This window comes from Prosopis cineraria, unplaced genomic scaffold (assembly GCF_029017545.1).
Source record: "Prosopis cineraria cultivar Desert tree isolate PC_DT_omini unplaced genomic scaffold, ASM2901754v1 PC3, whole genome shotgun sequence".
In the NCBI taxonomy this organism is placed as follows: Eukaryota; Viridiplantae; Streptophyta; class Magnoliopsida; order Fabales; family Fabaceae; genus Prosopis; species Prosopis cineraria.
Genome location: NW_026555334.1, coordinates 9,393,081 through 9,414,079, shown reverse-complemented (window position 1 = coordinate 9,414,079; position 20,999 = coordinate 9,393,081). Strand labels below are relative to the sequence as shown.

The 20,999-nt window shown below is 29.3% G+C and overlaps 1 protein-coding gene across 2 annotated transcripts; it reads right to left on the bottom strand.

Annotated features, from left to right (window-relative positions):
- Nucleotides 1-6,066: 6,066 nt before the first annotated feature.
- LOC129306941 (root phototropism protein 3) lies at nucleotides 6,067-9,557 on the bottom strand. 2 transcript variants are annotated; one of them, XM_054947768.1, is made up of 4 exons: nucleotides 8,903-9,557; nucleotides 8,504-8,573; nucleotides 7,137-8,402; nucleotides 6,067-6,866 (listed from the first exon to the last, which is right to left on the bottom strand). In XM_054947768.1, the coding sequence occupies exons 1-4, from the start codon at nucleotides 9,013-9,015 to the stop codon at nucleotides 6,312-6,314; spliced, it is 2,004 nt and encodes a 667-aa protein (XP_054803743.1). In that variant the 5' UTR covers nucleotides 9,016-9,557; the 3' UTR covers nucleotides 6,067-6,311. The 2 variants fall into 2 exon arrangements, with proteins under 2 accessions (XP_054803743.1, XP_054803742.1); XM_054947767.1 differs by lacking the exon at nucleotides 8,903-9,557 and having other exon boundaries at nucleotides 8,504-8,773.
- Between the last annotated feature and the right edge of the window lie 11,442 nt (nucleotides 9,558-20,999).

Sequence of the window (20,999 nt, the reverse complement as noted above, 5' to 3'; positions counted from 1 at the left end):
ATTTAATGAACTATTTTAATTATTGAGATTATTATCTCACTTGTGGTTATTCATATTTTTTAAGATCTAATGTTGGGAGCTCGAAAGGGAAAGATTCAATCCAAGATTAAAGGATCTCTTAGTAGCCCACTTAAGGTTGGTGTAATGAATATGTTTGTTGTAAATTATGAGTTGCATATAAGTTGCCATAAGATTGTACATATATATATATATATCGATATAGATGTACTTGTGCATGTGTAATTGTGTAACCTAGCCTAGTGTTATGTATTTTGGTGTGTTATGTGATAATTGCTGAAAGTATGGGCTAGAGTAGAATTACAAATGTATATGTTTATATTATGTTGATATGGAAGTGTGCTAAGTTTGGCCAAATGAATGATTATGTGTGAAAGTGTGATATTGCCCAAGTGTGTGTGATCAGGGCAACATAGTGGCCAAACATATATGTATATGTGATATTTGTGATATAAATGCTCAATTAATGTTAAATACCCTATTGGATATGGTCAATGACCTAGAAATGGCCAATGACACTTAGGTTGTAAATGGAGTGCTTGAATGAGTGAAAAGACTTAAAAACCATCATTTTGCATCATGGTATCTAATTTTCAAATGAAATATCATATGTAAACAAAACTAGCGTTATTAGTTAGATTTTAAAACAAGTTTTATGTAAGTACTTGAATCACCCCAATTAGACATCTGATGCAAAAACGTTATACACTGAAAGTTTGTATTAGATGTATTATTTTGACAATAAATTCTGATATGTGCACCATGGTGCATGATATAGAACGAGAACATGTAACTTTGTACCACATGCTGCGGCATATAACCCAATTGGTCTAAAATTGCCATTTCATTCCAATTTTCTTCTTGTGCCTTATATGTATGATCTTTTGCTTCAGCTATGTAAAAAGACAACTTTTAACCTATTTGAAATAGTTTTTCAAGAGATTTTGGGTGGGATCTCATTCTTTTAAAGTTTTCAATATTAAACTTGTGTGAATAAGCGTGCTAGTCTGTAATGCCATAAGGGCATTACATAGACCATTATAAAATGATTACCCAAAACTAATTCAACAACTTACCCAAAAACTAATTCAACAACTAAAATGCCACAGTCTAGTTGAAATCCTAACTTAATTCAATGTTAATAAGAGAGAAATAATAAAAGTGAGTCTCACTAACTATTGTTAATAGATACTTATAATTTTTAAATGACAGGGGCAACATTGCTCTTTTAAGAATAGTTTAGAGGTAAAATTACACTTTAACTCATGAAAAGTGAGTCCTACTAACTACATTAATGGACGTTTAAAAGGTGAGGGCAACATTGCTCCAATCTAATTAATTTAGGGGCAATATTGTTCCTCTAAGAATAATTTAGGGATAAAATTATACCTTAATCCTAAAATTAATTGTAACAACTCTATTACAAATTGCAATAGTTTAAGATAGGAAAAATGTAATTATTGGTCCTAATATTTTTAGTGTGTTCTTGTAACGTTAATTTTTATGTTTTTAAATATGATCCTTTGGACTTAATATTGACTAATATGTACATGAACTACATTATTTTTTATGTGACTTGCTAAAATTATGAAGGGCTGTGTTGAAAATAGTAGAAGGCAAGCAAAAAGAAAAAGAAAAAAGAAAAAAAGTAGAGCCTTAAAAATTAGTAGATGGAAATTCAAAAGAAAAAAGATATGACAACTAAGGAAGAAGAACAAAAAAAAACTAGTCGTTATTTTGCTCATACTATATCTAACCCATCGTTATTTTGCTAATTCAATCATAGAATTAATATAGTTATGTATCTATATTAGCAGATTTTACTTCCTTAGTAATGACAAAGATTAAAGGTGCAGACCTGAAACAACAACCAAAAATCAAAACAAAACACACCAAAAATATAAATACAAACAGTTATATTTTTCTTTTAGGATATTATTAAAGTCTTAAATTTAAACAACTCAAATTTAATTAAAATGTCTAATTGCATGTGTGTAAGTAGAACTTCACTTGATTTCAAGGTCGCTTTAGGTGAAAGTAGGCTCCACTTATTTTGTGAGATCAAACTTCTTCTAACCTCCGTTTTGGAGGTCAAGCATGTGTGTCGCCAAATTTTGATGTTAATAGTAATTAAGTTTTTTTAAAAAAATTGTTAAAAGATTAATTACAACTATCACTTTAAATAGTTGTAATTATATGAATTTCTACTCCGCTCCAAAACAAGAGCATCTATAAAACTCATGACTGTTTTGCAACTAAAATTACTATAATAGTAGTTGACATCTGTAATTTGTCTTTCAGCTATTTTTTTAATAAAACTTAAATATCATTAAATTCATCTTTTGATACCTAAATGTAATTTGCTTGAACTTATGAATTAAACTAGCGTATCACTTAAACACAAGCAATAAAAATTAGAAGATAAAAATCATACAACAAAAAAGAATCCAAATATAAAAATGCAAAAAGAATATGTGTGTTCAAAAAGCAAAAAACAAAATGCTCATACAATTAAAAATAAGGAGCTTTTACAAATATAACTCATATTGTAAAACTAAATTAAGTAAATAACTCAACATTTATTACATTTTACATTTTAATCAGATTGTTATATTTTTTATGATATACTGTTATATATTAATGATAGATCTCTTATAAATTTTTAAATTTCTTATGATAAACCCCTTGTATATATCCATATCAATTAGCCAGATTATTAAATTTTAAAAATTTAATTTATATTTTCTGAACGCAAGATTTTTTTGGCTAATCAACCAATTTATCTTTTAAAAAAATCCAAATATAACAATAAACCCTACACTGAAACCCATGCCACCGCCCTTTCCTTCAGTTGAAGTGAACTGGTACGAGGCACAGTGCTTCAGCCCCAGACGACTCCGACAGTGGCAAGAAACAACACAGGAACAGAACAATCCATGACCTTTGCATGAACATTCCCAACATGCAAAGAAAATTGTTAGAGAAAGAACCAGTATTGAAGTTAAAAAGGGATAGGATAGGTGTAATTGTATTAGTGTTAATTTTTTATTAATAAACATACATTTTAACAACAACTCATTTATAGTCAACTTCAATTCATTTAAACTTTGACAAATTAAAAAAAACAGAAAAAATGAACTTAATTATACAAGTATTAATTTTTTATTGACAAATATGTGTGTGTTTGAATAAAGGTCAAAATTGATTAAATAGCCTAAAATTAATTTTTTGGGCCAAGTTATTCAAACAGTGAGAAAAGCCAAAAATTGAATATGGCCTTAAACACGTGTTTTTCATAAGTTCTCTGAACGAACTTCTACAAAAAAGTTAATCAAAAAGCATTGAAAAAAATTATAAAGAAAGACTCAAGAAACAAATTATAAAAAAGATACAACATTAAATAAAAATAAAATCAAACTCTCTCATCTTTTCTTTTTTCTTTTTTAGTAAAATTCACATTTGGAATCGTTAAAAAAGTTGTTAGTATAAGTTATTATCAACCATCATCCTCCACTTAGTACTTACTATAAAATTAATTTAAATAAAATATTAATTGATAGAGAAAAATTAATTTAATTTAATTTAAAATTTAAGGTTATTATAAAGATTGTTGCAAAGGTCCAGAGAAAAAAAAAAATTTATGTCATTTATTACATTACTACATTTTTTATATTGATAAAATTTCAAGATAATGCTTAACATCTTTGTTAAATATAACTCATATTCATAATGTCATTAGAGATTAATTTGTATATTATCATCTTTATTAGTTATTATAAAATTGATGTTTGATATTTAAAATTAAATCTTTCTCTTTTATTTAATTTATTTTAACTAGAATATGTTGAGTTACTTATTTATGTGAATTTAAATGTTAATATTAATATAATTTATTTTTTTAATTAATTTGATATGTAATTTAAATAATATATTTTACCTTTTAAATAAAATGTGACAACTTTAATAAGATTAGATACAAATTTATCAATAATTTAATTTGAAAGGCAATGTCCTTTCAAAATTAAATTATTTTGATCAATTTTAATTTATACAGCTAAAATTAATTATAAATAAATGATCCAAAATATTTAATTTTATTAAAATTAATTTTAAAAAAATTATATTAAATAAATTACATTATAACATAATCAATTATGATTAAAATTTACTATTTAATTAATTATTTTTACAATCTATTATACTCAACTTAAATCCAAACAGGCATTATATATTTAGGTTTTCATAACAATTTATTTAAAATTAATAATAATCTATTACAATTTTAACAAGTTAGAAAAACTTATATAGGATGTGCTTAATTGTATATGTTGTCATTCATCAATAAAAATTCATTTAGATTTTGACAATAATCCATTTATGATTAACAACAATATATTCGAACGTTTAACAAATACAATGCATAAAGTTTTAAAACTTTTAATTTATAATTGTTCATGTTAGATTAACAAGTAATATTATTAACATAACAAGTGCCATTTAAAAATTAACAACACACTATTATATTACAGAATGAAAATAGTTGAAACTTGATTTACTACTTTTTTTTTTAATCATGTATAATTAAAAAACTATGTGATAAAGGGGTCATGAGGTCAAATCCTCTTTTAACTTTTTTAACAATTATTTTGAATAAAAAAATATTGCCAGCATTGGAGCTCTAGTAACTAGCTATTGACGACCCCATTTGCGGCAAGAGTTTTGATGGCCGGCCCTATAACAATAGGGGTGTCTTTTTTTTTTTTTTGACTTTAAGGATACTTTAGTTTTGAATTTAAAAATTTAATATCAATGAAGAATTAAGAGGTCATCATACAATTTTAAAATCTATTAATGCCATATAAATTTTGTTCATTGAACCAGGGCTGCTATTTTCCCTTTCCAATTCCATCAAAACCATTGCAGTGAGTGACATTATTGGTTGGCATTTCATCTCCAGAAGCAGCCGCCATGATCAACGCTGTTGTTCTTCTATCAAGTGGGAGTCGACGCGCGTATCAATTATGTTTTGACGGCATCAAAAGACCTGTCACTGTAAGTCATTCCATCGAAGAAATTGTTTCTTGAATCGGTCTGATGCTGGATTTGGGATTCCTTTCCCTCCATAGTCTTGTCATGAAGCAAAAGAATCAATGTTGTCTTGCTTGCACGATGACAAGGCGTTTGCTTTTGACATCTAATCATGTTCCCTTCTTTATGCTTCTGGTCTTAATCGTTTGATATTGCGAGCAGAGTTGTCACGGTCTCACGATTTTCAAACAGTAAAAATGAAAATAATGCCCCTAAAGCAGATTAGGCCAAAATTAATTGCCGTCACTGCATTAACTCTTCAAGCTATAGAGGTGGGGCGAGGTAGGGGCTTTTGAGGGAGATTAATGCAAGTGGCGGTATTTGGACCATGAACTTGTAGTTATAGTGTTAATGTGGGGTTGCATGATATAAATTCAAATTACAAACCTCATGTTGAAGTAGCCATGAGCCCATAACTCTCTCCCTTAGGACCAATGTTTTTTTGTTTTAAATTTTCTTGTCACCACGTTAAAAAGATAATCCTATTCTCGTGTGTGTGTTGTTGTTGTTATCTTTCCTTTTCTCGTTTCCTTCCCCTTTCCATTCCATTCTACAAATCAAATGAGGCGTTAGATAAGATTATATGCGTTGCACAATTCTTATTCACCTTGGTTAGTGTGAATTATTTAAAACTTCTATTGCACAAGTTGGGGTAAAATTTGGGATCTTCAAGTATGCACCATCTCTAATATGAAATTTTAAAGAATTTTGGAGTGTTTAAAGATGCTGAGTAAACAGGTTTTAATTTTTGGCTGAGTTAACAGTGGGCAAAAAAATGGTCAAACTGTCAAGCATTAAAAGAACGGGCATAATTCATCAGAACAAGGTCTTGTTATTTTTATGTACCTTCCAATCTAAATATTTAATGCGAAAAAGAACTTAAAAAAAAAAAAAAAGCACTACGCCTAAAACCAGTGACCTGTGTAATTTTTACTACGCAACATGTAACGTACATATCCGTGAGGAAAGGGGACAGAAATGGTTCATTTTATTATTGATTGAAGTGCCAGTGGAACTAGAACTCGCACATGAAAATTATGATTCACCCTTGGAGACAAATTTAGTGTCTAGAACTTCTAAGAAATTTCTTTCAGAAACAGCAAGCAAAACAAAGAAACCCCATAATTTACTCTCCCAAAAAAAAAAAAAAAAACCCAGAAGTGAATGAACGGAACAGAGATACTAGTATCAGAATCTCTCATGTTTCAGGAAATTGAATTTCTCCACCTTCTCGGTGGCTTTCTGTTCTGTTCTGCAGAAGCAGGAGGAATCTGGGGCGCAATATCATGATTCTCCATGTTGGTCATTTTGGTAAGCTTGCTCAGTTTCTTCCAACCACTGCTCCAAGCTGATGTCTGCTTCTGCTTCAGCACCTTCTCAAACTGTTTCTGCAGATTCTCCATATCATTTTGCAGCTCCAAGTACTTGGCTTTCACACTCTCAAGCTCAAACTTGAGCGTGTTTATGTCTTTCTTAGCAGCTGTCCATCCTTCTTGGAATGACTGTGGTGTGGCTTCTAGAAGTGTCTTTCTGTTTGAGATCATTGGCTGGTAGTGAGAGTCTGCACCACCTTCTTTCAGAGAACTGTTGGCCATTGCATTGCTTATTTTGACTTGTTCAAAGAATAGAACCTGCACCACTACTCTTAGTGGCAGCCTTTCGTTCTGAGCAGCATGCATGCAGGCATCGATGGAGAGTTTCTGACAGTCCATTACTCGGCAAAGCCGCTTCCTTTCATGCTCAGATAGTGTCGGATGTGCCTGCAAAACCACCAGCAGAAGTGAAGATGAAGATCTACCATGAATAAGAGACTGGTATTAGTTTAGCTGATCAGAACTTAATAAGTATTAACACTTGATAAGAGTCATGTCTAACATGTGCAGACACACATATCAGATACAATTCAATACTTTAAAAACGTATACACGTTTGAACTAAAAAATTTACGTTGTTAACTGAAAACCCTTGATTGATTATATGAATATGGCAAACATTAACATAACTGAATCACAATAGCAGATTTATTTTACCTTTAGATAGGAGTCGATAGCTCTGTAAAGTCCATCATCACAGGTCCTAGCTGATTCAGGTAAGGCTTCAGCTAGGACCTGAAACTTTGTGAGGGAAAGGCTTCTATCTCTGGACACCTCTGTAAGATAACTATCAACAAGCCTAGCCACTCTGGTCTTGGCAGTTAAACTACTAGCTCCCACTCTGCTAGGACTTGAGCTCTCAGTCTGTTCTTGAACCAGAAAATGCTCAAGCAGCCTCTGAATCAGATCTACATCATACATGGTTTCACTTTGGTCATACGAAGGAATCAGAAGATCAGCCAGTGTAGCCTGTTCAAGTTGCATCCCCACCCTTTTCTCTAGCTCAGTGACTAATGCAGGTGCAACATTCAGCATGTTTGCCATTCTCAGAAGCCTAAGGAGGAAGCTGCAAGAGACGCTATCCTTCTGTGGTGGGATTATGCTTATAAGGCTCTCTATAATCATTCTTTGATCTTTAGCTTCAAGGCTTGAAGTTTCATCTCTTGTTCCAGCCACAACCATATGAAGCCCACCTTTCCAACTACCTCCACTGTTACTACTACTGCTATTACTGTTACCATTACTGCTTGCTTCATCTCCAAAATTTGCAGTGTCATTTATCAGTCTTGGAAGCCACTTTGTTGCATAATGCATTATTGATGCTCCAGTGAGTTCATATCTCATTCCTTTTACTTTTATTGCAGTAATGACTCGAACAAAGTGATCGATTCGAAGGATTGAAACGTCCTCAAACCACCAATCCGGAGGAACCTGCTGACTCCTACTGGGGCTTGATGATTCCTTTTTGCCATTCCATTTGGGGCTTGAAACTTTTGGGGGTCTTCCAGTGTATGACCACCTTATCCCTTTTGGATTGGCACAGGCTTTCCAAGCGATGGACTCACTGCATCTTCTAACAATCTGAAGGTTCTCTGCCCATGGTGACAGCTTCTCACAGCTCTTCAACACTACTATGGAGTCTCTCCATGAGGAAAGGACCACATAGCTCAGAAATGCCTCGGTTTTGAATATGAGATTGCCTTCTTCTAGGTCTTCAGTCATTTCAAGGTATTCTGCAGCACATCTTAGACCTGAGATGTTGCCTGCCGTTAAATCCACAGCGATTCCATAGCAGAATTTTGCAGCTTGTTCAAAGGCCTCAGCTCCACCAGGCAGATCATCCATGACTATCTTGTTCAAATCTGGGTCGCGTGACTCGTATATGATCCTGTTTAGCTTTCCACTTCGAGAAAGAAGAGGATACTTTCCGCAGAAAGTGGGAGAAAAAGGTCAGAAGAATTTAACAGTACAAGAAGACCGCAACAGTACAAGTTGGAGAGGAAGGGGGAAAAAACAATAGCTACCTTGTGTAAGTGGAAGTTAGCTCCGCCAATTTGAACAAGAAAGTCACTTGGAATATCCGTTGCCACATACCTGCATATCATATCCAAATCAAGAATCTCAGTGTTTAAGCTTCTTACAAGCTCTTCAATGTCATCTAATTCTTCTGAACCAGTTGACCAAGATTTATAACTGTGATTCAGTAGCATTAGCACAGAAGATTGGTTAGACAATAAGAATTTCAAACACACCGATTCTGCTTTAGTTTCTGATATTGAGACATAGATATACATTAATGGGTAGAAACAAAAACATCAGAAGCTTCAAACTTTAGCTTCTCGTATTCACTAGAACTATCAGAACAAACATCAACTGAAAAAGTACTGATTCTGCATTTTATTTTATTTTATTTTTTTCGATACCAAGATTGGCCTCTTTGCTCAAACCCATCTGTCTTAACGCCTTGCTTGCTTGGAGTAAGGAGCCCATCTGCGTATCCCCTTCCTGCAGCAGACTCGTTGTCAGATTCCCACATGCTGGAAACCACAATCCGGGAGGAACAAATGTGTTGGAGCTAGATTTTGCCGGGAAAGTGGAGGAAAATGAACAGGAAGCACAAAGCAGAAGAGAAGAGCCAGAGAGAATCACTCAGAGCTCCTGACAGGAAAAAAGAAGAAGGAAGAGGAGTACCCACATGGAATGATTGTTGGGGATGGAATTATGGTCAGAATAATTGTCGGTTTCTGGAGAGAGTTTGTAGAAATCTTTCTTACAGGCTGTGCAGAAATGGGACACTGGACAGGGTGTTGTGGGAATCATTTGGGACTAGTGTTTTCTCAGGAATTTCAGATGATAATGAAAGAAAGAAAGAAGGAAAGACAGGTCAGGAAGTTTCAGGGTGTCATTCTGAGAGTGGCCACTGATACATTCATTCATGTCTCCGTTCTCTAAATTCTCTTGAAGATATGCTATTGAGTATTGAGAATTTATTACACTACGAAAACATTCTTCTTATGACGATAGAAGCATGAAAGACACTTTCGATGGGCAGGTTGGGTTCGAAACATCTTAATCCCATAATTACGAACTTGCCACTTCATTATGAATTTTAACTCATTATTTGACCATAACCACTTTGAAAAACTAATAATAGGCCATCAATTTTATGTGTGTGTGTATTGCTGGTCAATATATATATATATATATATATATTAAAAAAAGGCAAATGATATGTTTAGATTTTTATAATAGATGTGTTTGTTTATGGATTGTGTGAAAAAAAATTTATTGCTTAAATGTATCTTTTCATAATAGACAATGCTATTTAAAATAAAATAGAGCACTAAATATGGATGTCCCTGTTTTTAGATATTTGAACTTTAATTCATTAAATTGTGAAAGGCTAATCTTTCTATTGATTTATGGATAGTATGAAATTTGATAGATGAGTTGTACTATTTACCACATATCAATAATGTAGTTTATTATAAATTTTATATTAGCATATTGCAAGTTGACAATTTGATTTCTTTATCGTCTAGAAAATAGATCTGTTGTTTTAAAAAAAATTAATTTGATTTTCTTTGAGATGCCATGAGTGGGGAAATGGTTAAACGGCTTATCTAGCAGAAAAAAGGGGAGACAATGGATAAGCTTATGTTTGGTTTGAATGTTTGATCCTTTGAAAATATATATATATATATATATATAAAATAAAATATTCAAGATTTATTAATTTTTTATTTAAAATTTCTATTTAAAAAGAGTGTGTACTTTTTATTTCAAAAGGTGTTTTTTAATTTATCATTTACTAAATAAATTAAATGTTCATATAAAAATGTAAAATTTTAAGTTAAAGGAAATGATAGAAAAAGCAGCAGCAGTGAATAGAAGCCAATATAGTCACTATCTACATGAGGATGAATGCTGGGTCCTGTTCTCTGTCCGTGTGGTGTGTGTATATATATATATATATATATATTCTCTGTCTGAGTGGTATATTTTAAAACCCTGAGTTTCAATTATGCCTCATAAAATTACTTTGGATCTTCTAGAATTTCAGCAGTTGGTAAATATCTTGTCAAGATAAAAAAGAAATAAATACTCGGCATGTAAATTCCGTGTATCTAATAAAGTATAAACAACATACATTACAAACAGATTAAAAAAAATGAAAAAAATGTAAAAAGAAAAAAAAATACTAATATTTAGTCATGATTGCTACTTTGTAGCTTTGTGATTTACTGCTCTATTTCAAACTTCAAAACACGAGGTTGGAAAGCCAGCATTAAAAAAAAAAAAACCTTTTTATATATATATATATATTTAAAAAAAGTAATGACTTGATCTAAGCGCAAATAGATGAGAGTTTTTCTTCACTAAATAATTTATAATTACCTAAATAATATATAAACATTTTCTTGGTCCTGCCCTCTCATCCTTGTGTTCAGCTGGCTTGAACTTCAATTTTTGAGTTGATCAAGGCATTGGGAGAAGCATCCTAACTTAGGTATTTAAGTTGATGTCTGAGGCAATTGATAGCTTCTTCTAGCCAATGTTAGTATCATTTAGAAAGAATGAAGATTTCACCCTACCCTTAAATTGACGGCGAGCCTGGCTCCCTTCCAAAAATTTGTGTATAAAGAAAAAAAAAACATTATCTTGGTCCTTATAATTTTTCCAAACTACACGTGAAGGTAAAATCTGGTGCGCCTCTATTGCTTCGTAAATTCAGTGTGCCCACTTTATCAGAAGAGCTTCGATTTGTCTCTCTAGAATGTACTTTGCTTTCTCAATTTTGTCTTTCCATTGGTTGGTTTTGGGCCCATGCCAAATGTTTATCCGGCCACTGTCAACCACCCATCAAATTTCTGTTTTTTTTTAATTAATTTTTTAATCCTTTAATTTTTAACTTATTTATAATTCAATCTCTCAATTATAATTTATTATAACTCAATTTCTCAACTTTTAACTCACTTAACTTAATCTCTCAATTTTTGAGTCATATATGACTCAATCCCTCAACTTTTGTTAACTCTCTTTCATCGTATATTAGTTTAGATCACACATCAAAAAACAATATGATGGTATTTTAGAGTAAGATATGAGTATTTTTTTACCCCTCTTATTTGATAAGGATAATTTTTTAAAAAATTTTAAAAAATAAAAATTAAATTATAAGTGAGTCAAAAGTTGAGGGACTAAATTACAATAAATCTTCATTGAGAAAATGAGTTGTAACGAGTTATAATTGAGGGATTAAAAAAAAAATTAGTTACCATCACCAGGGATTGTGTCTAGGCTTAGGGCAAAGATAGGTTCCTTAAAATACCATGAATCAAAGTTTGAACCTAGTTTTGATTTGAATAGAGGGAAAATTGAAAAGAAAATAGGGTGAAAAAAAGAAAACCAATAAAAAATTTATTAAAAATATAAATTTTTTTATTATTTTTAAAAGTTTTTCCTCCTAGTTTTCTTTCCTCTTTGTTTTTCTTTCCCTTCTAACTAAAGATTAATGCTCGGTTGTATCTCAAGTAGAATTACCTCCAATTTAAAGACAATTTTTCCTAATGGAAAAAAAAATTACTCCCATTTAAAATTTAATACTCTTTCTTCTTTGTTGTCTCCTTTGAAAGAGAAAATTACTTACCAAATAAGGAAAAATTAATTATTCATCCCTTATAAACTTTTAGCTTGATGAACAGTCTCTATACTTTTAAATCGATTATAATTCAATCTTTAAATTTTAACTTAATGCAATTCAGTTTATATAATTTTGACTCAATTTGAAACTTATTCCCTAGACTTTACTTCAACATAACCCAATCTATAGTTTTAGTAATTTAAAATATAAGTCCCAACATTTAAAAAAAATAACTTTAGTTCTTATAATTTTATTTGCTAAAGTTCAAGGACAAATATTTTAAATGGTTAGAATTATAGGAATTGAGTTGCATTGAGTTAAATAAAATTTATGATTGAGTTTTAATAGAGTAAAAACTATGGATATTGAGTTATATTGAGTCAAAGGTCAAAGATTAAGTTTTAACTAAATCAAAATTATAAAAGAATAATCAATTAATTTTCCTAAAATTGAATACTCTTATGATCTCCACCATCATCTTTATCTTTTTCAGGACTAATTCATGCATACCAAACTATGAATATTGAGTCACATTGAGTCAAAGGTTAAAGATTAAGTTTTAACTGAATCAAAATTACAAAAGACTAATTAATTAATTTTCCTAAAATTGAATGCTCTCATGATCTCCACCATCATCTTTATCTTTTTCAGGACTAATTCATGCATACCAAACATGATCATCACACAGTGTTAAAGAAGAAACAAGAAGGCAGGTGCTATTGAACCTTTGTAAAAAAATACAAAGGGCATCATCAATATCATCAACTTGTGAACTTTGTGGTCTATTTGCCACATTAAATGTTTTGTTTTGTTTGCATCTTTTTAAAAAAAAAAAATTAGTCAATTTCACACCACTGTTTATCTCATAATTCACACAACCATAACTAATGAAAACAAGAAATTTGCTGACCAAAATGAAGAATAAGAAGAAGAAGCCAATAAATTTTGGAGGACCATATCTATCCTCATCATAAATGACATAGGCCTAATGTACTGCCTCTTGTTCCCTGCTAAGAAATGATAAGCAGGCCCCCCACCAAGTATCACAGAAAAAAAATTATAATTGAAAATTTTGAATTAATATGCCTCCAATAAAACATGTTAAATCAACACGTGGGTAGTAACAAGAAACCTCCTTTTAGAAAATCATAAATTTAAACTTTAAGAGTGATAAAAATTTAAATATCTAAAATTTGCTTCAATTATTGATTTAATTAATCAAATTTAATTTTTATTTTTCATTAATTTGGTCTCTTATATTTTCTTAAATAATTATATTAATCAAGTTCTAAAACACAAATTGAATATCAAATTAATATAATGTGTAAAATATATTAATGACTTAGCATGTCTATGTAGTTAAATAAGAACAAATTATCTCTCAAAATAATTTAATTTTTATTAATATAATCTCTACGCTATGTCTTCTTCTTCTTCTTCTTTAATTTTTGAGTCTTTTTTATTCTTACTTAGAGAATTACCTTTTTTCTGTTTAGGAAAAATTTATATACTTAACCTTATGTACTTAAGGTACTTGTTTTCACTTAAATCAATATAAGTGAAACTTTCATAGATTATTTATTTTCTAACAAATTATTGTTATTAATATTATTAACATATTAAAATTCACATGTCTTGATTTGATATTACATAAGTTTTTTCCTTTCATTAATCTATATGATTGTTATCAATATTACTTATTCATCTGGCAAAAAAAATTCATTATTCATTTCAGTGTATTTTAATAGTATCACCTCATCTTTAAATAATAAGAACCAAATTAATATCTAAGGCAAATTTAAAAAAAATACTTCCTTCAAGTCACAATATAAATTATTGTTAACTAATTTATGTTTCTAAAAAAAAGTTGGTCAAAATCTTGATTTTTTTAAAAAAAATTTACATCTTTTCAATCATATCCTGAAGTGAAATTGAAAGTGAAATTGGGAGGTCAAATTATATCTCAAGTAGAAAAGTTTAGATATTTAGGAGCCATTATTCAAAAGGATGGCCAAATCAGTGGAGATATTTCACATAGGATTCAAGCTGGGTAGTTTAATTGAAAAAAAGTTAAAGAGTTATTTGCGACCGTAAGATGCTTAATAAACTTAGAGGAAAGTTTTATCACACTGCTATCAGACCGGCAATGTTACATAGTAGTGAATGTTGGGCTCTAACGGGACAGCAAGAGCATAAAGTTGGAGTAGCAGAGATGAAATGTTACGATGGATGTGTGGACATACACGTAAAGATAAATTCAAAATGAGCATGTACGCGAAAAAGTGAAGGTAGCACATATTAAGGAAAAAATAGTAAAAAATCTGTTGAGATGGTTTGGGCATGTATAAAGAAGATCAAGGGAGGAACCAGTGAGAAGAATGGAACATATAACTTTGAATCCGATTAAAAGGGGTAGAGGAAGGCCTAAGAGAATACTCTTGGAAGTTGTTGAACGCGATCTCTTAATTAATAAATTTTTAAAAGCTTGATAAATGATAGAGCACAATGGCGTCTTGTAATTCATATAGTCGACCCCACCTAATGGAATAAAGGCTTGTTGTTGTTGTAATCATATCCTGAAGTGTAATAAATATAACATTTAATTTATTCAAAACATCTTCATTGATTACTAAAAAAGGTAAAGGCATAATTGGTAAAAATATGTAACACTTAACTGATGTCTTATATTTTAGACTAAATAAAAACTTTTAGAGAATAATTTATATTGTGGTTCAAAGAGAGCAAATTGATAAAAATTAAATTACAAGAATTAAATTGATAATTGAAAAAAATTTAAAGGCTCAAAGTTTCATTATTCCTAAACTTTGTGAATGAAAAAATTATCTTAGAAAATTAGTGTTGTTCTAGTTTAATGTATAGTTATAGTCTAATCTTTCGTCTCTTTTATTATTCTAAATTAAACATTTTGTACAAAATTTCCAATTATAATTTTTCTTTTAAAAAATTTTAGTTGGCCTTTTTTTTTTTGTATATATCCCACCATCTCATTTGTAAACAAGATTCAAAAAGAAAAACTTTTCAAAGAAGCATTCGTTGATTGGGTAAACTAGTACTGTGAGGTTTATGAAGGATCAACAAAGCAAAAATTTCAATTTGGTATGTGTGAATACGAGATCAGGTTTATTTTAGTTTTAATGCTATTATCTTCCATCCAATGCAATTGGATTAGATTTGAATGATGAGTTCAATTAATTTTAACTTTCGTTAATTTTTAATATTAACAAGATTCATACTATCCACCTTGTTTAAGGTGAATAGAATCTTTTTTACTCCATGCGAATGTTGTGTCACAAATATTTTGATCAATTCACTCTTAAGTGGATGCATGAGAATTTAAATCAAAATTTTCACTTGAATATATAAAAGTTTTTGAATTTAGATTTAATTCAAATTCAAATTCATATTTTATTATTATAATTTCTTTATAATTTCATATTACCTATAAATTATAATTATTTGAAATTCCAACTACTGCAACTCTCTTTATTTTTCTTCACGTTTTTACTATCATCATCTTTGTCGTTTTTGCATCTTCTCTAAAATTTTGTTTTTATCTCTCACCGATTGAAAAAAAGAAATAAGCTCATCATTCCAAATCTTCCCTTTCTATTTCAAATCTTAGCTTATCTTTTCTTCTTTACTTTTTTGAAAAAATTTAATTGTTCAAATAAAAAATTTTAAATACATATAATCTATTATATGTGAGACGTAAAATTTAAAATTCAAATTTAAATACGTACATCCATCCTAGGAGACTAATCTCTCATGAGTTATGGAAGATAGATATTAACGAACCTTTCTCAATTAAATTTGTTGAATATACAAGAGATAGAAATCAAACTCCAACGTAAACCTGAATTAGTAGGTAAGGTACATTTTAATTACTTCGCTATTTATATAATCTCAAACTCCAATGAAGTTGCCTTGTGATTCTTAGCTGTCTATGAAATGACGTTAACATGTTTGCTCTACTTTTTCCCTTTTTATGTCTTTGCATCACTTTGGTGAATGAACAACCTGTAGACCAGGTTCATTGTTTTGTTATAACAAGACAATTTTGAACAGTTCCCTCCGTACATTAAATTACTTTTTCATATTATAATAATATGATCTATAAAATGAAAAATTCCCTATCAAAAAAATAATATTCAACAACAATTTTTTTTTTTATCACTCACATGTCCTTATACTAGCCTCAATACTTGCTAGTGCAATTTTGTTAGTTTTATTGTATATGATATTAATTAAAAAAATTGCATCATTTATAAATTACAAATAATATATATTTTTATTTTTCACAAATCATGAGGCTTGAATCCAATTAAAAAAAATATTGTCACGACCACAAGTCCTTTGATATAACTCACCCCTAAAAAGTGTTTTATAGGGGTGATGAGTAGTCTTGTGATTTATAAATCAAATTTCATCAATGTGACTTTTTGATATGAGACTCATAACATAGCCATCTTTTAAGAGTCGGCAATCACGACGACTCACACTCCATGGCATTTCACTTAGCTTTTGGCCAGTCAGCCCCTTCGCAAAAGGCCCTTCTCCCAATGAGAGCGTAAGCCCTTCAAATAGAACTCATCTTCAAAAGAGGCTTTATAAGGAGTGCTTAGTTTAACTTATAAATCACACTTTACTAATGTCTCCCCGATGTGAGACTCATAACAAATATAAGGGTATTTTTTTATATACTATTTGATTATGCTCTCAATTGAAGATAAATCTTTTAAAATCAATTTCTACATTCTTAGAAACTCGAACCCAATATCTCTTACTTAAACAGTTATGATCCATCCTACTAGAACTAATGCTCAGTTGATGAAGAATGTGATGTATTAATGTTTTGAAAGATGCATAAATGTGATTTTATGAAACATAATTTTTTTTTTTGTTGGGGGGGGTGATAATGCGGACGTAATGAATGATTGGATGCTTTTTGGAGAGACCACTGTTGGTGAAGATGTTTGTCATCTGCTAGGCAGGCAAGCGTGAAGGAAGAAGATAGGAATTCTCGTGGCGACCATGCCTCTTCCTTTTGCCAACTTATGATCATCGATATATCAATCAACACGAGTCTATATATATATATATACACACATATATATTAAAATGTATAACAAGTAATATTACGGGGCTTTTGCACAGATGGCTTAAATTATAAGATCAAGCAAAAGAAATAACCTATCATTTTTAAATTTTAAAAATAATCTTTTTAATATTTAAATTATAATTAATTTACCAAACTGTGTTTTTTAATTTTTTGCTTTTTTCAAATATCAGGAGATTCAAAATGCAAGAAATCTCTAGAACGAGCAAGAAGACGGAATTCAACGAAAGAAAACGAATGTGAGATAGCAGAGCAGTGTGAGTGAGCCACAGTCACGATGACAAGAAACAAATAGGAGGTGAGATATATCGACGATACTCGATGGAACAGAATACGATGACGGGAAAATAGAGTTACAGATTCATGATTTTTTATTTCATTAGTTTAGGTATTTAATTTTCTATGATAATTTAAGGGTCCAAAATTTTTTGTGGATTATGTTTGATCTATTTTGGACAAATGATTATATGTTTTTCATGTTATTAATCTGTGATACTACATCATTGATATACAACTGTATATCAATTATAATCAAGTTTATATTTAATTATTTGGTTATATTGATCTAGACAGTATATATTATCATATATCACTGATATATAAGCCATATAAATGAAAACTTATCAATTTATTTATCATTAATATATAACCGTATATCAATGATGTAGTATCGTAGATTAGTAATGGAGTTTTCTCTTCAATGTCTAATGTCCTCTTCGTAATATCTAGGGAAAACAGAGAGGGGGAGAGAGAAAAGCTATGCGATGAAGATGGTGATTCAGGAAAATCAGATCAAAAATTCTAATGAAAAAAAGTACTATACAAGAGATGAATATGATAATTCAGGAAAATTAGATCAAAAAATCTAATAAAGAAAATATTCAGAGATAACAAATCAAAGAGGGAGTACGCACAATATAATTTTTTATGATGAAAATAAAAATTCAGTCAGTTAAAGATTAGTTAAATCATATATATTCTGTTTTAATAATAAATTTATTCTGAGAAAAAAAAACACATCTAATTCATTTTATAAATAAGCCATATTTTAAAATATTCAAAAACTTCATTCATAATTTATGGGACTTGTATTTTTTGAGACTATTAAGCTAATTTTCTCTAATATTATTTATAAAATTATAAACAATATTTTTAAAAAATTATAAATATATAAGAAATGTTTGTCTTGGTAAAAAGAGGTGAAAAATATTGAGTATAAAAAGGAAAAGTGACAAAAAAATCCTCATAAAATATGAAATTGACATTGAAATCACACGAAATGTGATGATTATTCTCAAGTCATTTGGGATCTTTTGACACGTTAATATCTTTCGTGAAATGATTATAATATCTTTAATTTAAAATAAAAAAATGTATCAGTGATAAAAAAATTTGCAAAGTAAAATTTGTCATTTATTATCCCTTATTAGTTATCGCCAAAAGAAAAATAGTTATTATTTAAACTAAAATAATCACTAATATTTATAATACTTTGGACTTTTAATGATTAAAAAAAGTACAGAATGAAAGTTGTAATTGCCATTCTCATTTTAATCATTGCTAATTTGTCAAAAAAAAGTCATTACTTAAATTAAAGTAATCACAAATATTTATAATACTTGGACTTCATAGATTAAAAAATTTAAAACTTATCATTTGCTGTCATGTTTTAATTATTGTTAGAAGAAAAATAATTATTATTTAAATTAAAGTAGTAATTGATATTTTAATTTGGAGTTATTATAGTTTTTTCAAAAAATAAATTAATGGCAGAAAATTTTCAAAAAATTTTCAAAAAATTATCACATTTTATGAAACCTTATTTTTTATTTGTATATTTTACAGGAATTGTTTTTATCATTTTTTCTATATAAAAACTCCCTAGAATTATGCAATGTGAGAGTTAAAAGGAGTTAGGCGGCCACCACTAATAGATGGGTCCTACCCAATTCCTTATAATATAAGATATTTTTATAAATATTATTTGACTCAAAATAGAGTGTATTGAGTAGCTGTTATTTTTGAATTATATCTTTATTTTTTAAATATTGTATTAAAATTTTATTATCATTATTTGTACATTTATATAAGATATTTAACAAAGACAACCAAAAATAGGACAAATTTTAAAAGATTAAAATTTCAATCAACTTTTTTTAAACTGCAAAATAGTTACTAATATTGTATTGTGGAATGAAGAGAGTATTACATTTTAAATCAAACAATTAAAATCTTTACATGAGAGCAAACCTCAATACTTAGCAATTATAAATATACTTTTACTTATAATTTACCTTACAATGAAGTCCTTATATCAACAGCATAATTTAAATTCATGTGGTGATGGGATATGATATTGAATATTCATTAATTGCACCAATTCTTTGGCGAAACATATCTAGTTGTACTTGTTGTAAATGAATCATTTGCATTAAAAGGAACTGAAAATATATATAATATTATTTATAATCTATAATCTTGTAATTTGTTATGAATTTTATATTATATTTTGATAAAATGTTAATAAGTTAATGATTCATAAATATGATAATGATGAATTTGATATTGTTTTACGAAATTTAATTCATCAGATCAAATCATGCACAATTTTAATGCCATTCTTTAATCATGTGTTTACTTTTTCAAAAATATTCTATGTAGCAAGAGATTTATATATGTCGATTTTTATTATTATAAGTTTTACTGTTATATATATATATATATATATATTATTAACAATAATGTTGATATAACCATTTTAAAGTGACACCTAATTTTGTTGGCCAAGTATTAAATATTTGGCTATTTATTAGATACCTTTCGCCTTCAATAGATTTTATTATTTTTATCAAGTACTCAACTGGATAAGCATAAAAATATATGAACATGGATATCATGATCTTTGTAAAACTTAAAAGATAACAGTCATACACTTGCAATTATTGAAGGTAAAATTATAAGTTATTTATAATTATTATTGATGCCGATGTTCAGTTATTGACTCACTTTTCTTTGATTTTCTTTTTCGGTAATTTATTTTGATTCAATATTTCATTTTTTTGTGAGACAATAATTGATTTTCTAATGGAAAAAAAAAAACGTGATATGGAATATGAAAAGGAATGAAATTAAACTTTAAAAACAGTTTTTTGAATTACAAAAAAATTAATATTATGTTTATATAATTTTATTTGGAGTACGTATTTTAAATGTGGAATGAAAGCTCAAGAAGCCATCCATATAATGAGACATAAGAAAACTAGAAGGAGCTATATGGCAATTAAAGTTGATATGGAGAAAGCTTTTGATAGATTTGACTAGGATTTCATTGAACAAACTCTTCACACCATCGGTCTAGACATCAAACTGATTCAGGTCATCATGAGTTGCATTACTACTACTTCTCTGTGTGTTTTATGGAATGGGGAAGAAACTAAAACTTTTAGACCATGCTGTGGTGTTTGTCAAAGAGACTTGCTTAGTCCTTACATTTTTGTTTTATGCATGGAGAGACTTAGTTTTCTCATAAAGGATGCTTGTGTTATGAAAAAATAGAAACTGCTCAGATTCTCCTCGAGAGGGCCTTTTATCTCCCATCTTTTCTTTGCCGACGATCTTATTTTGTTTGCAGAAGCTTTCTCTGATCAAATGCATTTGATTAAAGATACCATGACAAAGTTCTATCTTGCTTTTGGACACAAGATCAATCTGGCAAAATCTAAAGCGTTTAGCTCAAAAA